This window comes from Manis javanica, chromosome 2 (genome assembly GCF_040802235.1).
Source record: "Manis javanica isolate MJ-LG chromosome 2, MJ_LKY, whole genome shotgun sequence".
NCBI lineage: Eukaryota > Metazoa > Chordata > Mammalia > Pholidota > Manidae > Manis > Manis javanica.
Window position 1 is genome coordinate 184,604,088 of NC_133157.1, and position 23,470 is coordinate 184,627,557.

At 34.7% G+C, this 23,470-nt stretch overlaps 1 protein-coding gene across 3 annotated transcripts in view; it reads right to left on the reverse strand.

Moving 5' to 3' along the window:
- Window positions 1-23,470, reverse strand: part of RGS22 (regulator of G protein signaling 22) — a 158,307-nt gene that overhangs the window by 37,074 nt on the left and 97,763 nt on the right. For all 3 annotated transcript variants that reach the window (XM_073229890.1, XM_073229891.1, XM_073229889.1), the window contains exons 15-19: window positions 11,515-11,709; window positions 9,488-9,580; window positions 5,547-5,719; window positions 4,456-4,618; window positions 1,244-1,402 (exon numbers count right to left, since the gene is read on the reverse strand). In XM_073229890.1, coding sequence (XP_073085991.1) covers window positions 1,244-1,402; window positions 4,456-4,618; window positions 5,547-5,719; window positions 9,488-9,580; window positions 11,515-11,709 — 783 coding nt within the window. The remainder of the gene's footprint in view (window positions 1-1,243; window positions 1,403-4,455; window positions 4,619-5,546; window positions 5,720-9,487; window positions 9,581-11,514; window positions 11,710-23,470) is intronic.

The window sequence follows — 23,470 nt, forward strand, 5'->3', positions numbered from 1 at the left end:
AATGCTAAGTCAGGAGATGGCTATTAAGTAACAATAAAATTACTGTGGAAACAGTGAAAAAACATAGTAAATAACATTAGTAAAGCAAGTATCTTTTTACTTGGCTTTGGATAGAGAATTAGAGCTAGCCTGAAGAAATGAAATGAGGAAATATGAGTTGTTACAAAGCTTATTTCCAGGAACTTTTTGCTTAAAACAAGTCAACTCTTCTCCATATTATAAATTCTATTTTCCCAAATGTACTGTGTTTCCATAACTTAAGGTGCTCAGAAGACTAAGAGTATTCCCAGGATAAGTAAGGTTCAAGGTGTTTGATAAACTGACCATGGAGGGCAGCTTTTTAAATTTTCCTGATGAATATTAATACCATATGCTTTATATACTAAAGTCCAAAATCATGTGTTCTCTGCTCCCTGGATAATTGTTGTAAACATCAGGTTTGCCTGTTTTTAGGTGTGAGAGTTTTAAATTATCACAGTAATACATACTTCTTATAAAATAAAAGAACAAAATCGAACTTTATAAAAGCAAAAAGTCAAAATCCTTCTCATTCCCCAGGCCTCTTCCCTGGAGATAAATCCTTTCAGGTATTTTTCATAAACATAAATATAGATAGATAGATAGATAGATAGATAGATAGATAGATAGACAGATAGATAGACAGATAGATATGCATAGACCGACAGCATAGGGATATAAGTATATATAATAAGTACATATAATGATCTTCTATACAGTGTTCTGCATCCTGCCTATTTCACTCAACAACACCTTTCATATCAGTACATATAGAAATCTCATTTTTATAGTCTCATTTTATATGGAAATCTGCATAGTTTTCCATAGTATATAATTATCATAATTCATTTAACAATTTCCCCTTGTACATCCTTGCCCAATTAAGTAATTTAAAAAATAGTAACTATACTAGTAGATAATATTTGAGTATTTTTTGTATGCCAGGCATGATGCTAAAAAACTAAACATACATTATTTCATTTTATCTTCACAAAAATCCTATGAAGCAATTACTGTTATTAACATATTTTTTAAATGAGAAAAGTAAGGCTATAAAACTTAAAGCAGTACAATTAATACGTGGCAATGCCGAGATTAACACTTGGTTAGTCTGACTCGATGCTCTTAACCACCATGCCATATCGGTGGCTGGATCAACAGGTACGCACATTTGATGTTGTGAGAGATACTGTCAATTGCCATCCAGTTATACTAACTTACATACCTTTATCTTCTGGCGTGCTGCAAACTGTTCACTTGCAAGAAACAATGGCAGCCATACATTTTCTAGCCTATTTAGGACATGTTTCTGAATTTCAATTAGAACAGGTGCATCAAGTTGCTCATGGAGAATCTTTCCCCAACCACCACTTAAATTCATTATCTAAGAAAATAAAAATGAAACAGAAAGTACAAACTTCTATTTTGATAAAGAAACACTAATAGTCATTGATTTATTCATTCACCCCCAAAAGCATTTGCTGAGTACCAATTGGTGCCACGATTTTCATTTTCCATAAAATATCTGCTGGCTATATTACATATAGTAAAGAAAGACAATGCCCCTAACATCTAACAGAACTGGTTTCTGTGATGGTTGTTTCTGATGTATGATTTTGCTTGTGATATATTTCAAAGAATAAAGGAGTGAGTTCTGAGAATTTACACAAAGGAAATAAAATTACTAATTCAAAAAGGTACATACCCTCCTATGCTTATTACAGCATTATTTACAATAGCCAAAATAGGGAAGCAAGCTAAATATCCATCAATAGATAAATGCATTAAGAAGATGTAGTACATATATACAATGGAACATTAGTCAGCCAGAAAAGATAATGAAATCTTGCATTTGTGACAACATGGATAGACCTAGAGGGTTAAATGAAATAAGTGAGACAGAGAAAGACTAATACCACATGATTTCACTTATAGGTGAAATCTAAAAAACAAATCAAATGAACAAACACATCAGAGACAGACTCATAAATACAAACTGGTGGTTGCCATAGGAGAGAGGGAGTGACAGAATGAACAAAATAGATGAATGGGATAAAGAGACAAAAGCTTCCATTTATAAAATAAATAAGTCACAGGGATGAAAAGTACAGCATAGGGAATATAGTTAATAATATTATAATATCTTTGTATGGTGACAGTGACTACACTTCCTGTGGTGAGCATTTTGTAATGTACATAATTGTTGAATCACTATGTTGTATACCTGAAACCAATAAAATATTGTATGTCACACTTCATTAAAAAAATAATACTTCAATTTTTAAAAAAAGTCATCACACATACAAATAAAATACAGGAGTGGGATTCTTATCTTGTGCAACCATAAGCAATGCCATTTTTTCCCTCCATGGCCTCAGTATCTTCAACTGTAAAATGAGAGCATTATTGTTGTCTATTAATTTTCTAAGTTCTCTTCTAGGTCTAATAGTCTGAGATTCTGGTCAAACTGACTTGTTTAAGAAAGTATTTTCTTTTCTGCATGAGGAAAATGAGGCAATAATGATTTAAGAGACAACGTTGAGTCAGATATTATAAATACGTATATTACCAACAAACCCTGGGCTGGAGATGGTGGGATGACGGTGGTGGTAGCAATGTACGGCTATACTGACAACTTCAGAGAAGAAACCAGAGGCAGTAGGAAACAGAGAAAGGCTAGGTCACACTACAGACACTAGTCTCGCTTGTACAGGTAAAACTGTTATAAAACATGATTTCTTTGTGGCTCAAATCTTCCTTCTGCATAATTGTTGACTTTAACAAGCTACTAATAGCTATTTCCTGCTATAAGTCATTCTGTTTTCTACCTGTTCCTGTGTACACACCACTCAAATTTTTGGACTCCTCATTGGAAAAGCTACCTTCTTCTTGGCTCTCCTGTAATTAATAAGATTAATCAAATCCAACTAATAATAATATCATTTTACATGAAAACAAAAGAGAAACCCTCTTAGCCATCCTTTCATTATATTTATCAAATAATATTAATAATAATACTGCTTTGTATTAAAAAAAGAAGAAAAAAGAAAAAGAGAAAAGATTACTTTGCTAATCAAAGAGCAAACTGGCCACATAACTGAAATTAGAACTAGCATGATCTCTATAAAACACAATGTTATGCAGACATCCTTACGTTCACAGTAAGTAAACAAAAATAAAAGTAAAAACAAAGATGAAGAAGAAGGGTCATTGGGAAAAATGCTCTGTAGTAAGCACAACCATTAGCTATGATAACAATGGATGACTTTTTCCACTTTTAAGTTCTTAGCATGTTATACTATGGAGGGTTCACACAGTAGCATCAGATACCACAAAACCTCACACATGTAACACAAGCCAAATAGAAAACAAATGTTTTCCATGTGTTTATTTCATACTTGTGCTTATTGAGATACCCAACCACATTTGCTAATACATCCCAGATTTGCATCTCAGGGAACTAATGGCAAGGCATTTTTGTCAAGGTTGCTTAATTCTAGAATTTCTTCTCCCTCTTACTCCCAAGGACTTTGGCTTGTTTTCCCCACAAAGATCTAGTTTTTTATTTTGCTATGCCCTACTTGTGAACACCTCTGAATTTTATAATTTACTGAATTTGGCATTAATCTGAGATTTGTATTTTATAAATTATGCCTTTAGAATATGTATTTTTTAAACTACCAATACAGAAATCAAATGCTATACATTTGGTTTCTGTGTGGTAATGTAGTACTAGCAAACTTCAAATTAAATAAGTTATAACACTTCATTCTTTATATTTCAAAAGCATAAAAATTGAGTCATATTTCAAGTGTTAAAAGTGTTATATGAACACTCAAACCCACAGCTGAATCCCAACCTGACATTTTTCCTGTAAAAAATGACATCATATAGTCATTAATAAGTGTGATTAAGGCCATATGACTGTGGTACAAAATGGCCAGACCTATTCTTCTGGTCAATGAAAATAGTTTCTGGGGATAATGCAACAGCTGACATGATTTTTTGAAAATCATTGTTGAAGTAAAATCAGTTAAGAGAGCAGAAAAGAGGTAGAGACTGGGATTAATAGCTGATAATAACTGTTTTCCTCCTTATTTAAATATACAGTGACTTTGTTTCCCTTGTTCACCACTTATCCAAACCTAGAATATCACAGGCACTCATATTTACTGAATGAATGGGTAAGTGGATGTTATTTTTATTCTGTAAATTTCTTTTTAAAATAACAGTTTTTATAATATGATGCTTGAGTGAATTTTAAAGTTATTTAATTTGTAGATACTTATGAATACCTAAAAAAATAAGATATCAAAAGCATCTAACATATAAGTCACAAAAGCAAAAGAAAAAAAGATAACTTTATGTCATTGTAAAGTAGAAATAAATTACTGGTTTTCATACTTCAATATAGGAAATATGTTTACATGCTGATACCTGGTTCTGCTGATTCAGAGAAGCTGGACTGTTGGGTCCGAAGAAATATCTTTTATTAAGGTATTTGTTTTTAATATGTATAGATTTTGCCTCCCTTTGCTTTTGATCTCTGCAAATTATTCTTCGGAACTGTTCAATGTCCGTCCAGCACATAAGATCCATGCTAAAATGAAAACAAAAGCAAAGTACAGTGCTTCATATTTATTCCTCTCAGTTGTACTAAACACCAAACAAGTTGTTGTTTTGACAGAACTTAGAAAGTGCTTGTCTTGACCAGTAAGCACAAGTGATTAGACCATGGAACTAATGAGCAAACTGTCTCTCCTAGCTGAATATATGAATAAATACAAAACATACTGAAAGAAAAGAATCTACCTCCATTATTGGTAGGGTCTCAAAGTTTTTCCATTAATGATAAACTAAATAATACTGTCAACTTCAAATATGGCAAAATTTCCACTTATTCCATGTCTGTTTGGCAACATGTGAAGTTTTAGAGTAGTCTTCATCACAAAGAAGGGTAACTATATATGTGAAACGTGGCCCCTAGGCCTAACCAGTTTCTGCTAAGTTTGGGGAAAAAATACTGGAAAAAGAATATGATCAATACTTCAGTTTATATCTGATAAATGTGTCATAATGGTCCAATATTCTGTACAAAACTTCAATGTTTCCTTTTGTATTAACTAATAAAAATTACAAAATATTAACAGTAATCCTAACAGCTTAGTGAAATATAAAAGAGACACTTCTCAGAAATACTTATTAAAGCACCTCTCTTAAAAAATACAAAAGAAAGAAACAGCAGAAAAGAGAAGGAATTAAATACCCTGGTGTTTTAATTTAACAATTATTGTTTGACTGCTTGAAATAACATTTGGAGGTAGAGATTATCAAAACATAACTCTCAACAGATAGTTATTGATATAGACTTCAGATAATATGCTCATTAACTTTTACTGACATTGGTAAAATCCAGTACCAAATCACTTTTAAAATATGTTGAATCAAAATGCATGGCTTAAAAAAATAAGCAGCTTAGAAAAATGTCTTAAGAGAGAAATACATTTTAAAATGAATGTGCTCCCCACCTTGAATAATGAGCCTCAAGAAACTGATGAAAATGTTCAAACTCCAGTTTGTTGTTAAGCAGATCATTAAAATTAAAATGCCTATATTCTTCAGGGACATTATTCCAGTATTCTGTTTGTTTAGAGACATCAGGGAGTGGTGAAATACCAGTTCCAATTTCACAAGCAGTGTCCTAGAGAAATAATACGTTTTATAAAAATCTCTGAAACACAACAATTTTCCAAATTTAAATAGAGAAATAAAAATCAACTATTAGCCCAATGACATTTAACAACTCAGTGGTAGAACTGGGTAATGAATCTAAAATCTGGTTCTAACTCATAAACTCATCAAATTCTGTTCTGTTCCTTTCCATTCCATTCCCTTTTCTCAGGAACATTTAGTAAACAGCTACTATATATTTGATTATAAAATATTAATTTTAGTGTAGAAGTAATACGTATTTTATAATAAAAAAAGAAAACAAAATGCATACAAAATACTACTATTCAGAGATAAGCACCCTTAATATTTTATATATTTTTTTCTACTTTTTAATACACACATGCAAGTTTATTAAAAATGAAGATCAGACTATATGACTATGTATGGTTTTGTAACTTGGTTCTTTTTCTTAATATTTCATGAACATAAAACATCTCTCTCTATAATTTTAAAAGTTTATACAGTAGTGCAAAATGCTTCTCTAATAGTACATTCTTTATATGCAATCCTCTTCATGTAAGAGTTAATTTTTAGGTATTTTTAAAACCTGATATTTTGCAGAAAGTTTACAAGCCCAACAGGGCAAAGAGCTAATGAGGCCTATTCTTTGAAAAGACATTCCTTCTGAATTCCTAATATAGTTAATTCATCTCCCTACTTGTTTTTGAAAAGCATCAGACAATGAAATAAGCTACCAATATTTTAAATATCTGTTTTCCACAGGTAGGTAGGATTATGGAGGTTATAAATTGTAGTTCATAAACTTTAATATACAAGTGTAAAATGTCCAACCTTTATGTATTTTTTTAATTTTTATTTTGGTATCATTAATCTACACTTACATGAGGAACATTATGTTTACTAGACTACCCCTATCACCAAGTTCCCCCCACATACCCCATTGCAGTCATTGTCCATCAGCGTAATAAGATGTTGTAGAATCACTATTTTCTTCTCTGTGTTGTACAGCCCTCCCCATGCCCCCCAACATTATACATGATAATCATAATGCCCCCTTTCTCCCCCACCATCCCTCCCTTCCCATCCATCCTCCCCAGTCCCTTTCCCTTTGGTAACTGTTAGTCCATTCTTGGGTTCTGTGAATCTGCTGCTGTTTGCTCCTTCCATTCTTCCTTTGTTCTTATACTCCACAGATGAGTGAAATCATTTGATACTTGTCTTTCTCCACCTGGCTTATTTCACTGAGCATAATACCCTCTAGCTTCATCCATGTTGTTGCAAATGGTAGAATTTGTTTTCTTTTTATGGCTGAATAATATTCCATTGTGTATGTGTACCACATCTTCTTTATCCATTCATCTACTGATGGACACTTAGGTTGCCTCCATTTCTTGGCTATTGTGAATAGTGCTGTGATAAACATAGGGTGCATATGTCTTTTTCAAACTGGGCTGCTGTATTCTTAGGGTAAATTCCTAGAAGTGGAATTCCTGGGTCAAATGGTATTTCTATTTTGAGCTTTTTGAGGAACCTCCATACTGCTTTCCACAATGGTTGAACTAATTTACATTCCCACCAGCAGTGCAGGGTTCCCCTTTCTCCACAATGTTGCCAACTTTTGTTGTTGTTTGTCTTTTGGATGGTGGTGATCCTTACTGGTGTGAGGTGATATCTCATTGTGGTTTTAATTTGCATTTCTCTGATGACTAGCGATGTGGAGCATCTTTTCATGTGTCTTTTGGCCATATGAATTTCTTCTTTGGAGAACTGTCTGTTCAGCTCCTCTGACCATTTTTTAATTGGATTATTTGCTTTTTGTTTGTTGAGGTGTGTGAGCTCTTTATATATTTTGGATGTCAACCCTTAATTAGATATGTCATTTATGAATATATTCTCCCATACTGTAGGATGCCTTTTTGTTTTATTGGTGGTGTCCTTTGCTGTACAGAAGCTTTTCAGCTTGATATAGTTCCACTTGTTCATTTTTGCTTTTGTTTCCCTTGCCTGGGGAGATATGTTCATGAAGAAGTTGCTCATGTTTATGTCCAAGAGATTTTTGCCTGTTTTTTTCTAAGAGTTTTATGGTTTCATGACTTACATTCAGGTCTTTGATCCATTTCAAATTTACTTTTGTGTATGGGGTTAGCCAGTGATCCAGTGTCATTCTCTTACATGTAGCTGTCCAGTTTTGCCAACACTAGCTGTTGGAGAGGCGGTCATTTCCCCATTGTATGTCCATGGCTCCTTTATCATATATTAATTGACCGTATATGTTTGGGTTAATGTCTGGACTCTCTATTCTGTTCCACTGGTCTGTGGGTCTGTTCTTCTGCCAGTACCAAATTGTCTTGATTACTGCGGCTTCGTAGTAGAACTTGAAGTTGGGAAGCGAGATGCCCCCTGCTTTTTTCTTCCTTCTCAGGATTGCTTTGGCTATTCGGGGTCTTTTGTGGTTCCATATGAATTTTAAAATTATTTGTTCCAGTTCATTGAAGAATGCTGTTGGTATTTAGATAGGTATTGCATTGAATCTGTAGACTGCTTTAGGCAGGATGGCCATTTTGACAATATTAATTCTTCCTAGCCAAGAGTATGGGATGAGTTTCCATTTGTTAGTGTCCTCTTTAATTTCTCTTAAGAGTGTCTTGTAGTTTTCAGGGTATAGGTCTTTCACTTCCTTGGTTAGGTTTATTCCTAGGTATTTTATTCTTTTTGATATAATTGTGAATGGAATTGTTTTCCTGATTTCTCTTTCTGCTAGTTCATCATTAGTGTATAGGAAAGCAACAGATTTCTGTGTCCTTTATGTATTTTTATGTATTTTTTCCAAGCTACTAATTAGTAGTGTCTCAAATGAAGAACTTTGTGAATAAGGCAACTATCATGAAGATTATGTTTAAAAAATAATTTTACTGTTTGTACAAAATTTTTTTGTAAAAGAATAAAAATTTCAGGTACAAGAATAAAGTAAAAAATCACCTGAAACATTACTACTCAGAGCTAATTATCTTTAACATTTTGGTGAACATCCTTCCAGATATCTCTCCTTGCCTATATGGATACATGTAGAAATATATACATAATTTTGCATAAATAAGATTATACAATACCAGTGTTTTTATTCCCTACATTTTCATATAATAATATATATTGGGCATTTTCCATGTCAATAAATATGAATCTAAACTGTCATTTTTATGCAGATGCCCACATTTAATTTTATGGCTTTAGGGATCTATCATGGCTTACTTAGCCAATACAAAAATTGCAAGTTTATAAATCAAAATAACATTTTAATATCCTAGTCAATCCTATGATCTTTTTACTGACGCCCCCAAATCCTTTCCAAGTTCTTTTTCTTTATTGTTTTGCCTACTGCTGTCACACAACAGTTCCTTTCTGTTTGGAAAACTCAATTTAACTCTTTTGTGACTTGACAACCAATAGAGCAGCTGCCACACATAAATAACCAATAACATTCAAAGAAATATAATGTGGCATGAAGGCTCTTAGTATAAAGAAGTACCTTGGTTCTTATGCTACTTCTATGCTACCTTATATGCTTTGTTTTTATGGCTTTCTTGTTAAATGTGTCAAAAAAGTGTGCCACCTGTCAAATGCACCATTTGAGGTAAGCAGTAGCAGGAAATGAAACATCCTTTCCTACTATCAATACATGTTCTCTTCATTATGCGGTCCCCACCCTTGCCAATACATGCAGTATAATCCTATCCAAGATAAAAAGTTTGTTTTTGTAAATAGAGAGTTGTCTTACCTCAGCTTTCTTGGAAAATGTCTCTTTATGCAAAGCCTGTAGCTTTCTGAAGTATGTGGAATCTAGCTGTCGAGTTTCTTCCACCAGCTCCACCTAATAAAACAGTAATAAAGCTTGTAACATCAAATGGAATGTGCACGTTGAAAAAAGTGTAGAAAAAATGCACAATTGCCAGTAACAGTAGGCTAAAAAATAAATACACTTGCCAATAAAGTAAATTAGTTTGGAGGCAAAAGCAGGAAGACCAACATAGTTGGTCAGCCTTCAAATGCATGCAATAAAAAAATACATACATTTCTATGCAATGCTATACTGCACCAAAGACCACTCCTTCTTCTGGATACCCCATGTGAACTAATAAACAAACATGTTAGGTTGCATTTCCAATTTCTATTCATTATAATAGGATACGAGTGATGAAAGCAGGCACTGCTAGCTTTAGGGACCAAATGATCCACAGGAGAACATGAAATACCAGACTCTATTGTTATTAGCTTGTGAGCAAAGGTTTTATTGTTATGGCAAAAGAGGGGACAGTCAATTATCAAGTTAAACGTCCTAGTAGGTCTCAAAGTGTGTATTGCACTGTTTAATACAGTTAGGAGAACAAAATCATTCTCCATTTCTCTCTTGCAGGGAAAAGTCAGCTTGGCTGACTTAGAACTTTCTGTATTTAATAGCTAGTTTTGGTAGTCTCTTCTTGGTTATCCTTTTTGGAAAGAAGTTTATGTAATACAGTCTGCTGAGCTTTAGGAAAAGTCCTCTGGGCTGAATTTAAGAAATTTTCTAGAATAAAGAGCGATTTGTTTTTCTTCATTTTTATATAAAAGAGTATATAATTTGTCCTATGCATTTTATAATAATCATCACTAATACCAAAATTTTTGGTTTAGGGAAGTTAGTATAATTCTAAATCCTCTATCTCAGGTTCATTTTCCTCTATGTTATATTTAAAATAATGACTGGAGAGAATTCTTCAAAATTTCATATAATATCCCAATTTTCCTAGTGTAATATATGTATTGCTGTAATAGAAAGGAAGCAATGCTAATTTTTCAGGATGAAGATAAATTAGGAATGAAAATTTGATTACTTTGGTGATTGAATTTAGTAAGCCATAAGGCCTGTTTTAGTCACAGTCCAATAAAGTAATTCTATCTAAGGTGTTTGGTATTAACTTTATCTTAATTACTTGACCTATCTTTTCTGCAGAAAATACCACTAAGAAGTTGTTGGGGAGATATGAACTAAGAATAACAATACAGAAAAAGCAGAATTCCACTTGAAATGACCTCATGTACAGGGTACATGCATTAACTTAATATAAAAAAATACCAAGGAATGGTTTTAATTTGTGATTCTAAATAAATATTTTTAAAAATTTCCTCCACCCATCAATAGGAATAGTGAAACTATTCAAGCATTGAGGCTTAAAATGACCTCTTTTGGAATGAAAAAAGATGTGTTGAAACTTTCATCCAATCAAGCAGTCTGACCTGATGAACATCTGGGGGTGCTTTAAAACAGCAGCACTGAAGTCAGAGAATGTGCTTTCCACAATATATAGGGAACGTTTATACTTTCTATGGGTGTAATATTTACGATAACTCATCCAGCATAAAATTAAATGGGCTTTTTCCATTAATCAAAATTAAGGCCAGTGCTGAGAAATGGCAAGAAGGGACAAAGACTGTATATTATCATGGCATATTTTGTTGGTTCACAGGAAACCAAAACTCAGATTTCTCACTGCTGACATAATTTGTATGGAAAACTAAAATGACATTGATATTAGTCTTTTGTTAGGGAACAATAGAGAAATGGGCAAAAATAAAGCTAATAAATACTTCCTCTGCCCGGGTTTTCTAGTTTTGAGCCTGCCCAAATCTTAATTCTGAGTCTCTGGCCCATGTGAGATGTTTCTCAGCTTTTCTCGTGTGAGTTAATGCTGCTCATCATTAAGTTCTGTAGTGAAGCTGAATCATTCACACACAATTTCAATGTTTCAATTATCAGTGACACAATACCTTTCTATAAGCAACTTGGTCTGATTTTACCATCTGTGCCCAAGGTTCCAGAAGGAGGAGAAGAATATACTCTTCTGCTGTGTCAAAAAGGTCTTCAAATGGTGGCTGTATTTTCATATAAATTTCTTTTTTCTTTTCCTGTTGGAGTCCAATGTCAAGACTGGCCGAAGGAGCAATGTATGTGGCAAAAAGATACTAAGGGAGGAGGGGGAGAAAGGAAAGGATGTTGGTAGAAACCATAACGATTAGCAGATTCCCAGCAAAGGCATTTTAAAAAGACAAGAGGAAGCAAACAAGCTTAAGTGATTTTTTTTTCTTGAAAAGATGTGTAAAACTACTTAAAACAAAGGAAAAACTCAAAATGCTTTGATTTTCGTTTTCTTTTCACATTTCTTCATTGGTAATTAGTCAATTATCCACTGGATCTTACACAAGAATATGTGATTTGGATATTCTATTTTTTCTGATTACTACTATGTATTATTATGATTGATTCCAGATTATATGCATTTTTTTTCCTTTAGGTTCAAGATATTTCTAACATATGTGTGCTACTTTCCAAAGTGGTTTGAAATGTCCTTTTGGAAACAAGAGGCAAGACTATAGAGGGGCTGAAAACTGGCTATTAGTCTTTTTGACTAAAACCCAACAGACTAACTGTCCTACACAACTGGGTTGCAAAGTTCTTAAGACTGTTGCTAATTAACCCTTTCTGCTGTAAAAATATACCCACCTGGTGTTGAATGCTATGGAAGAAGGAAATAGTACAAGAGCCTAAGAAAGAGAAGTCAGAATTGAAGGTACGGGTTACAGTGCAACTGAAATGAACTACCATGAGGCCCATCAAGAGCAGGAAAGCAAAGGAGGTTAGAATTAGGTAGTAATAGCATGTAGAGTGGAGTATCAAAGGTGGAGGTGAAGACCAAGGAAGAGGACAGGTGGAATAGTTAAAAGGGAGTACTGAAACGTTTAGTATATAATAGGCAATAAAAATTTGCTACATGGATGAATGGGAGATTAGTGGCCTAAAGTGAAATTATGTTCTGAAAGTCTCAGGGGATTTCAGAGTTCAAACTCTTAAAGCTGGATTAGTTCCAAATTATGATGGATTCCAATATATGGCCAACATATTTCTTTCTCCGATGTTTCAAAGGAAGACTCCTTTCCAAGACTGAACCAGTCATGTGTGCTCTTTAATCTACCTTTCTGTGATTCCATCTACCTCCTTATGCTACAAAGGTGCTCAAGTGAAGTGTCTCTCCCATTCTAAAATGTTTTTCCTGTTTTGTCTGGAAACTATCACCCCACTTCTCTCTTTTCCTTCTCAAACCTTCATACTCACTTTTCACTCACTCCATCTATGGCAATCTGGTTTTCATGCCGATGAAACTGTTCTCTAAAATCACTCACCACCACATAAAACCACAAATTCAGTAGCTTCTCTCCTTAATTACCCTCTCCTTCTTGACTCTTTCCTCTGCCTTCAACACTTTCTATGGATTCTCTATTTCCACTTTTAGGCTCCTTGGTTGATTATTTTCCCTCTAAGCTCTCTTACAGGAAGGCATTCATTAAAGTTCTGTGTTGACCTATATTTTCTTCTCAGTTCACATTCATTCAGTTTTTCACATGTGCCAGGCGCTCTCTCACTGGGCTTTCACACTATGCATTCTTTGCCCTCTATATACACCTCCTTTGTCCTTTTTCCCCTTTTTGCTAGGCTTCTATTCATCCTAAATGACTCAGTGTTCCTGGATTCCTTAAATCCTGCTTTGGTGTCATTCTTACATGCTCCCCTGGGACTCTGTACCCGTATGTTTCTCACACTGGACCACAAATTCTATGAAGACAGACTGAGTCTACTTTGTTTACTGCTATATCCCTGAATCTAGCATAGTGCTAAATTTAGAGAAAAATTTCATTCATTCTCTGAGACCTAACAGTCAACTGTATGTGGAAGAAGCCCAAATATATATATAACTTTAGATTTGATTTCTTTCCTGACCTCAAAACCTTTGCTTCTAGCTGCTAATTGTGATAACTACATGGATAGCCTACACCCTTCAAACTGAATGACTCAATAATGTAACAAATAACTTTCCCTAGCCCCCAAAGCCTCTCCCTTCTTTCTGTTTCCTGTTTCCATTAGTAACATACCGTTGTAATCTTTGACTCTCCCCACTTTCCTGTCCTTCCTCCTCAAATGCAATCCTATGAATTTAACTCTCTACAGTGAAACATGGAGAAACTGACAAGAACAAGTATAAAAATATTAGGAGGAAATAACAGGCAGCAGTTCCATCCTAACAAGAAACATAATAAAACTCAATCTTCTGACCAACCTAGGTCAGACTCTTCCCAAGCCTCACACTCTTATTTTGCTCTGTGAAGCCACAGGGCATATTTTTGTTGTTGTTGTTCAATGATTTTCCAGTTTAAGTGATATATAATTGACATACAGCACTGTGAACATTTAAGGGGTACAGCATAATGATTTGACTATATATGCCATGAAATAATTACCACAGTAAGTTTAGTTAACATCCATCATCTCATATACATATAAGAAAAAAGAGAAAAAGTTTTTTTTCCCCTAGGAAGTCTTAGGATCTATTCTCTTAACTACTTTCCTGTTAATATCCTGTTATACCACACCACAGTGTTAACCTCAATCATTATATATATTACACCCTAGTACTTATTTATCTGATAACTAGAAGTTTGTACCATGTGAGCACCTTTCTCCAGTTTCCCCTCCCCATATCCTCTGCTTCTGGTAACCACAAATCTGATCTCTTTTATTATGGCTTTAGGTTATTCTGCATAACATGTAAGTGTATATCCCATAGTCTTAAGGAGCTATAATTAGGGCAGCCATATGACCCATTCTGGTTTAAGCCTACTGTCCTGGCATAACTATTAATAGTTCCCCTTTAATTCTCAAAAGTATCCTGGTTCAGAGGACAAATTACATAGTCTCCCTATACTTAATCATTACCAGTTAGGTAAAATCAGGAAGTTTCTCTAAAACAATATTCCAAGAAGCGTTCGACACATATTTAAAGCCAAAAATAAAGGAAAGAAAGGCAGAAGATATTCCTTGCTAAGAAATACACATTTGTCTAATTTGCAATCATATGAATAGCTGCTATCAAAAGCCAAAATCCCAATCAGAAATACTTTATTTAGAACTTAGATTGAAGCTTCACAAACTTTGTTCAGAATGAATGTACTAAGTAAAAATCTTGGTAGAAATTTTAAAATACTTCCTTTCTCTGATTGCACCTAAACTTACTTGTCTTTCTACCATTTTTTGTTGTTGTTTTCTCATAGACAGGTCACCAGAACATCGTCATTATCACATATTTGTTCAACTATCAACTCCCACTATGATAACCAGCATGATCCTTAAGAGCAACACACTCCCCCAACTCTGATTCTTTACCAGCCTTATGATGAAACCACAGAACTGGAAGCATGGCGGAGAGGTTGAGGTGGGTGGGAGGGTGATGGAGATAAAGGGGCACAAAAATAATCATAATATAAGTTGGTCACACGGATAGTAGTACAGCATGGAGAATACAGTCACTGATTCTGTAACATCTTTCTATATTGACACACTAATGGGGGTGAGGGTTTTATAATATGGGTAACTGCTGAACCACTGTAGTGTATACTTAAAACCAATATAAGATTATATACCAATGTATGGTCAATCAGTACAAGAAAAAGGAGCCATGACTATACAATGAGGAAAAGACAGCCTCTTAAACAACTGGTGGTGGGAAAACTGGACAGCTACACGTAAGAGAATGAAAGTGGATTATTGTCTAACTCCATACACAAAAGTAAACTCAAAATGGATTATAGACCTGAATGTAAGTTGTGAAACCATAAAACCCTTAGAAGAAACCACAGGCAAAAATCTCTTGAATATAAGTATGAGCAATTTATTTCCCTGGACATATCTCTTCAGGCAAGGGAAATAAAAAATGTATAAGTGGGACTACGTCAAACTAAAAAGCTTCTATATAGCAAAGGACACCATCAGCAGAACAAAAAGGCATCCTACAGTATGGGAGAATATATTCATAAATAAATCATCTGTTAAGGGGTTAATAATCTAAAGTATATAAAGAACTCATATGCCTCAACACCCCAAACAACCTGTTTAAAAAATGGGTGGAGGACCTGAACAGACGTTTCTCCCAAGAAGGAATACAAATGGCCAACAGGCACATCCACATAGCTAATCATGAGGGAAATGGAAATCAAAAGCACAATGAGGTATCACCTCACCCCAGTTAGGATGGCCGCTATCCAAAAGACAAGAAATAATAAATGCTGGCGAGGATGCAGAGAAATTGAAACCCCTCCTACACTGTTGGTGGGAATGTAAATTGGAGCAATGGCTATGGAAAGCAGTACAGAGGTTCCTCAAAAAACTAAAAATAGAAAAACCATTTCATCCAGTAATTCCACATCTAGGAATTTACCCAAAGAAAACAAAATCCCTGATTCGAAAAGATGTATGCACCCCTATGTTTCTGGCTGCACTATTTGCAATAGCCAAGATATGGAAGCAACCTATGTGTCCATCAGTAGATGAATGGATAAAGGAGATGTAGTACAGATATACAATGGAATATTATTCTGCTGTAAAAAGAAAACAAATCCTACCATTTGCAACAACATGGATGGAGCTAGAGGGTACTATGCTCAGTGAAATAAGCCAGGCAGAGAAAGACAAATACTATATGATCTCACTTATATTTGTGGACTATAAAAACAAAGCAAAACAGAAGGAACAAAACAGCAGTAGACTAAAGGGCACTGAGAAGTGACTAGTGGTTACCAAGGGAGAGGGGTTGGGGTGGGTGGGGGCGATGGGGAGGAGGATAAAGGGGCACAGTAATTCACAATCACAATATAAATTGGTTACTGGAAGGTAGTACAGCATGAAGAATATAGTCAATGATTCCTTAACATCTTTCTACATTGATAGATAGTAACTGCACTAGTGGGGGTGAGTATTTAATAACATGGGTAACTGTTAAACCACTGTGTTGTACATTTGAAACTAACATATGATTGTAAATCAACAATACTTCAATTAAAAAAAGAGGAAGGAGGAGGAGGCTTGAAAGGTCATCCTCCCCATGGGGTCCCAAGATTGCATTATGCATATTTATTGCCTTCTTTTGAGGCCTGGTCTCTGTTCTCTCCTCTCAACCTTATCTCCCCTGGGTAGGAGGGTCAAAGGTGGTCAAGGGGTAAAGAGAAGAAAATTGATTTGAATGTCAATCTTTTATTAGGCCACCCAGCATATTTACTGACATTCAACTGAATTATGCCACTAAAATCTGAAAATGTCATTCTAATATGTGTTTCTAATAATACAGGGACAATCTGTAAGTGGAAAACTGACAACTGACTATATATAGCAAACACAAGGGGTGTAATCATGTATCTGAAACAAAATTAAAAAGTTAAACACCACCTTTAAAATAGGTATAAAAATGAAATCATTTTTAAGTTGCGGCGCATTGATTTTAAAATGGAATTGAGTTGTAAAGTGAAATGGAGAAACAAATTGGGAGAAATGAAGAGCAAAGAGAGTGAAAACATTTTGTTAAACTTAGATAAACAATATAATCTCATTACGGGTTAGGAACATTGTTTAAGTATCCTGGGTCATTTGCTTTTTTATTGGCCACCCAGTTCTTCCTTTCTAGCCACTGAGTAAATAACAATGCAGCTAATGTTGGGGAAGAAAATGCTCTCTTCACATCCTAGTCAGCTACTCTAATTCATATTACAGAGATTCACTCAGGCACAGCTGCGGCAGACAGGATTCCAACTTAAACATTAACCTATGATGCCTTAACAACCTGGCAGGAAAGTTTCTGAGAAGGGATACAAGCACTGCCTGTCTGTGATCAGACTGCCTGGCAGTGCACACAGCGCAACTCTGGCCCGTCTCTCCTGGAAACACTCAGAGGTTATATAATCAGGAAATGCACTATGGGCGGCCTGCCTGGCCTGCTCTACACCTGTGCCTGTGACTCACTTTCTTGGCATCTATATCAGACTAGCCGGGAGGGGGAAGTAATGTCTCCTAGCCAAAAAAAATCTCTTACAGTCCTGAAATGCTGGGAGTTAATTTTAATTGTTTAACTAAACTCTCAAGGCCATTTGAGTTAACGAGACTATCAAGGGAAAAAGATGTAGGATGATACCATGGACACAGGAGGAAGAAGTGAATTACAAAGTGGAATGAGAAACAAAGACCAAAAGAGAGACAGACAGACCACATTTTGATAAACATTTTGCTTTCTAAAGGATGTTAAAACTATGAACATATATAAATTACTTTAATATACATTAACTTGATAGCATTACAGGAAAAAAAATGTTTCTATGTTTGCCTCTTCAAAGAAATCTCAGATGCTTCATTAATTAGAGCTAGTATCCTGTATACAACAGCTGTATTGTACCACATAGGAGATGGCTCAAATTAAAGATGACATTTCCCATTATAATTTATATTTTTTCCAACCCTAAGGTATTTTTCATGCAGGATTTCAGTATTGCCTTTTAATAGTTTTCAAAAATCATTTAAAAACTATCCTGTGAATGAGCATATTCTTGGATAAAGGTGGATCCCAATCTCCTTCCGAATATGTTATAGAGCACTCCAGGCTTAGTCTTCCCACATTTTATTCATTCTCACAGCCCCTGGAATGTACTGATGTTTTTAGTGCATCACAAAGCCTAGATAAACATACCTGAGAAAGAAGAAGTGAGGGTTTACTGAAATTATTGTTTTTAACTATCAAAAGCAGAAAAATAATAAGATATTTTCCATAACTGTCTGCACTGTTTGGATTTCTCTTCGTACCAGAGATTAAATAATGGCAGCTATGGGGTTAGATTCCAATTATCATGGTATAGAAGCACCCAGCAAAGTATTCTTGCTGTGCCAAAGGTGGGCACAGTCTTAGAGAAAACATCTTTTCCATAAGCAGGGGCCATTTGATGAACTGCAGCTTGACACTCATGTCTGTTCCAATGAAAACAAGAACAATTTCTGTGTAGCCTTAAAAGGCAAAGTCAAGAATAATACCAAATGTTGTAGCACATGTGTTGATTTGTTATGTTACATTTCAGCTGTTAGTTATGTTAATGGAACAGTTTCACATACTTTGTTTTGATGTATTTATTTTAATGATCATGTGTATGTATCTTTCTGATTGCCTGGTAACACTGATTGCATGATGTTCTGCTGTCACCACCAGGCCAGGACTGGAAATAAGAAAGAGAAATGTAAAACTTCAATTTCAGGACTCAATGACTTAAGATTAAGTCCCTCAGTACACTAGGAACATGATGTGTCAAATGGATTATAAGTCACCTAGCAGAACAGAGCATATCAACAGGTTAACTAAAGTTGGAGATGTATAAAAAGTGGATTTTCAATCTAACTTTGAGTATTCCAGAGATTAGAAAAAAATACTCACGCTTCAGCATTTGATATCATTAAGCAAGTGCATTTTTCTTAGCTCCATTACTACTGCAATGGCAAAAGAAGGAATTCTAATCATGTACCCAGTAAGATTGCAGAAAGATATGTACCTTTAACATTCTTCTAGCAATTGCTCAAGGTGTCCACTGGAAGTACAGGAAATATAAAACTGCCTGCTTTTGCTATTTGCTTCTACTTATTAGGAAGTAGCATTAGGATTCTGCCAGGTGGGCTGACAATGTGATTTCAACAATAACTTAGCTGTCCCCTGGGAAGAAGACAGCCTGTAAAGCCCATGACACTATTTCATAAACTCTAATGACAAAAGAAGACAAAAATATTTTGGCTACTGAAATATACAAATTTAGTTTCATAAGCTTCTTGTTTCAGTTTATAATAAACTGTACAAGACCTGGAAGTTCTGGAGCAAAGATGATGAGCCCTCTTTGGTAGATATAAACAGTCTCTAAAGGATGGGAGAAAATTTTGAAAGTTGGGCTCAGTTGTCTCCAGCTATAAAATAAGAAACTCAAGCTCAAGAGAATCAGAGTGATAGCTTTCTTGTCATTTTCTCCTTTCCCCCAACTATAAGCAATGGAATGCTAGAACGAGCTTGTACTGGCTCACAAAAGCCAATTAATGAATTTTCAGGAATTTTGTGAGCAAGTTGTTAAACTCAGTCACTATCAAAAATTAAATTACATAAACTTATTATTAAATGACTTACATTGAAAGCAAAGATAATGAATACTCAAATTTCATCACTTCTAATGATTACTGTTTTGCTATTTATTATCCATGCTCTTGAGGTTATTTACAATCCCTATTATATCTGTATAGTGGAAATACTATATATGATGGTGTTCTAGTGAACATCTCCTCCCACCTCTGCATTCAGTGACATCACATTGACAGCTTAAAATCATCCATGGTAAGAGTATTTACACCCAGAGGTCAGCAAATGCTACAGCTCAGGACTGCTTTTTTCCCTGGAGAGCTGGTTGTTAAACATTTATAATCACATTACTGATTCTAAGGCAAATAAACTCTTTTCCTATCATGATTGCTATGAAGAGAAAGTAGGAAAAAAGTAAATGACAACAACTAACTCAAATATTCACTGGAGGCAAAGCCATATACCAATTCACACCAGAATGTCAATTTATAACAGTTTGCTTTAACACTGTTTAACTGACATTCTTTTTTAAATGTGGATATAGTAAGGTTCTTTTTAATAGTAAAAACAGAGTAAAGCTGAACTACAAAAGGAGGGCAAATGAGCTTTTCTTTGAAATGACTGTTTATATTCTGAATAGTCTGCATTTAGAAAAGGGCAAAGCTAAGCTTCAAATGTTCAATTTAACTTCAGTCTGATCAGTGTATCAGAAGAGGTAAGAGTTTAGTGGGGAAAAGCTTGTTAACTTGTCCTCATGAGAAAGTGCAAGAAGCAGACCAAGAAGAAACATCAAAAAACATCATGAAAATGAAATGGTACTAATGGATCTTGACACAGTGTCTGGACCCCAAAGAGACCAAAATTGCTTCACAGATAACTTAAACACAAAATAACAGATGTCTACCACACTGTAACAGCAACAAAAAAAACGAATGGCTCTACTTGAAGGCAAATGTCAAATAATGTAGGATCTTCTCAACTGGACTCATTCTATCCTTGGAATTTATATTAAACAATAAGATGAAACTTTTCTCCAAAAGCTAAAGGCAGAGAGTCCCTAGGGGGATTTATAAAAGGAATATAAACGTCTTGATGCAGGACCCTTTCAGAAATCACAAAATATTTACTTCAGCAAAAAGAAACGTGTTTTCATAAACATTCACAGCTCTAATAGGCATAGAACATCATTATCTGAGTCCATATGAAGCAGAAAAAGAAAATAATGAGCAAGTTCAAGCAATCCAATATTTTTTTTTCTGCAGAAGGAGGAAAAAATGATGATTTTTAATGACCTTTCATATCCCACTAGGAGTTAAAAAACATTGCAGAGGAGCTATGCCGAGAGGGAATAAATTACAGATGCAGCTTTCCACAAATGGATTTTCATTTGAAGAACCTTGGGGTTTTTCAATTAGGAATCTTAAAGATGTATTCTAAAGATTGCAACATCTTGATACTGCGAGGCGAACTATTTCAGAGATCAACATGAGATGGGGTTGCACAAAAAAAGGTAGTGTGATGACAAACAGAATTCCTGGCAAAAACTCAGATTCTGCTAAGGAGAACTTAATGCAAAAGAGAACCTAAGAAAATGCCAAGAGGATAAAGAATACAACAAACTTGAATCATTTTGGACAGAATGAAAATCACAAGGAAAAATAGAATATATTAAGTAAAGTCAAAACCAAACCATTCAAGGCACAAAATAGATGAGGCTTAAGACTGACTTGGGCCATTGATTAAGGTATTTTAAGCAAAACTGATTAATGTATGATAGAATAAAATAAACAATTACACAAAAAAGAGTTATTACTAAGCAGTTTAAGCTAACCTAAGGAACAAATTAGCATTTTACTTCGTTAGGTTTGGGGTTCATTTAAAAGAATGTTTTTAACTGATAAAAGCAAAGTATGTATTTGAACTAATGGAATTATTTAACCTCCCATACAAATAATTTCTTGAAAATCAGTGAACAAAGAATAATTCAATGAGAAAAGCATGCCTATATTATCATTTTTGGCTTAAAATATATCCTGTCTCACAGGAAAGTTAATCCGTGCTAACAAAGCACAAGACACTAATAGATGAAACCAGAGCATGGAGGGGTTACTTTACAATGAGAAAAGCAACCGTCAAACAGGTTGGATATTTACATTAACCAGTACATCATCTTGGAAAGCAAGCTTAAATGTATCAGGTTGCTTGGAGTTAGAATAAGGGAAGTTAACTATGATCCCCATGAATGTTTCCATCAGATCTATCAGCCTGACCAGGTGCTCACAGGAACAGTCAGCTTGGGACAGTGCTTCAGTTCATGATCAAGGTCTGTCTCTGTGATTTCCCTTTTTGGGATGCCGCTGCTGACTAATGCGTCTTCTTGACTGGAACATTGTTTAGATAATGTTGGTCCTTTATTAGAAGTCTTGCAGGAGTATGAAACCATTCTCTCTCTAGACAACTGCTCATATCTGTCTCAAATAATTACACACTGATTTTATAGGTTAAGTTTCAGAAAGCAGTCTTATTTTTAAGTTTCCTGGGAGAGGGAGACGGGGACAGGCAGACTTCACTGTAAAGTTTGTTAAGAGCTCTTTATTAAGAGCAAATTGGACTATAAACACAGTATGTCTGGAAAGAAAGAATGTTGATCATTGTTGAACCTGGGTGATGGTATATATATATGGAGACTCATTAAACTATTTATATTTTAAAAATTTTTAATAAAAACACCTAGCTGTCATATATAAATAATCAATGATTATCTATAATTAGGTTTGTAACATGTTGTTAAGAACATAAACATGCCAAAGAGTTAATTCAGTCATTCAATAAATACTAGAGCATCTTTTTATATGCCAGCTCCAGTTCTGAACACACAAGGTATACAAAGCAGTCTTCATGGAACTTACAGTTCGGTAGGAGAAGATGTTAAGGGCAAAATTTGATATTTAACATTCATAAAGACATTTTTAGGATATTAAAGTGAAAGATTAAACAAGGTGATAAATAGATACTCCTTTTTCTAGAGACAATAAGAAGTAATGATTTAGAAGTTAAAGAGTAGAGTCTGAGTCAGAATACTCTAATTCTAAGCTCACTAATTGCTAAATGGATAGCCTTGGGTAAGTATTCAACTTAGCTCTAAATTTCAGTTTTCTAATCTACAAAATAGGGATAATACTAATATCTACCTCTTAGGATTGTCAAGAATTAAATGCAATTACCCATGTAAAGTGATTACTACTAACAGATAGTAAACAAGTGTCAAGTACAATGAATTATTATGGTTTAGAGAAGCTCAGGTGTTGACTTCCCAGAAACAAGAGGAGTAAAGGAGGATATTTGGAGATCCTTTTTTGGCCCATAATCGTACAATATTCAAAGTCTTAAGACTGAAGGTAAGTATAAACATCAGCAAGAGGTGAAATAAATGAATAACTGTAAGGCAGAAAGCTGGCTGTTATTATACATGTTCCTGAATCAACTTCACTAAAAAGCACATCAAAATGGGATGCAAGATGAGAAACCTGCTGATTCTGTGCTCAGTGTAATTCATGTGCTCAGGATTCCAAGCCTAACTGCTATGTAGGACACCATCTCTCTGGTAACAAAAACAAATATAAGCCTATATAAAAATTGCCCAGCACTCAAGAAACAACCTAGTTATGCTGACACTAAAATTTACCATAAAACTATAAAGAAATACATATTTTCCACATTTAATCACCACCTTACCTTACCCCTCACCCATGCCC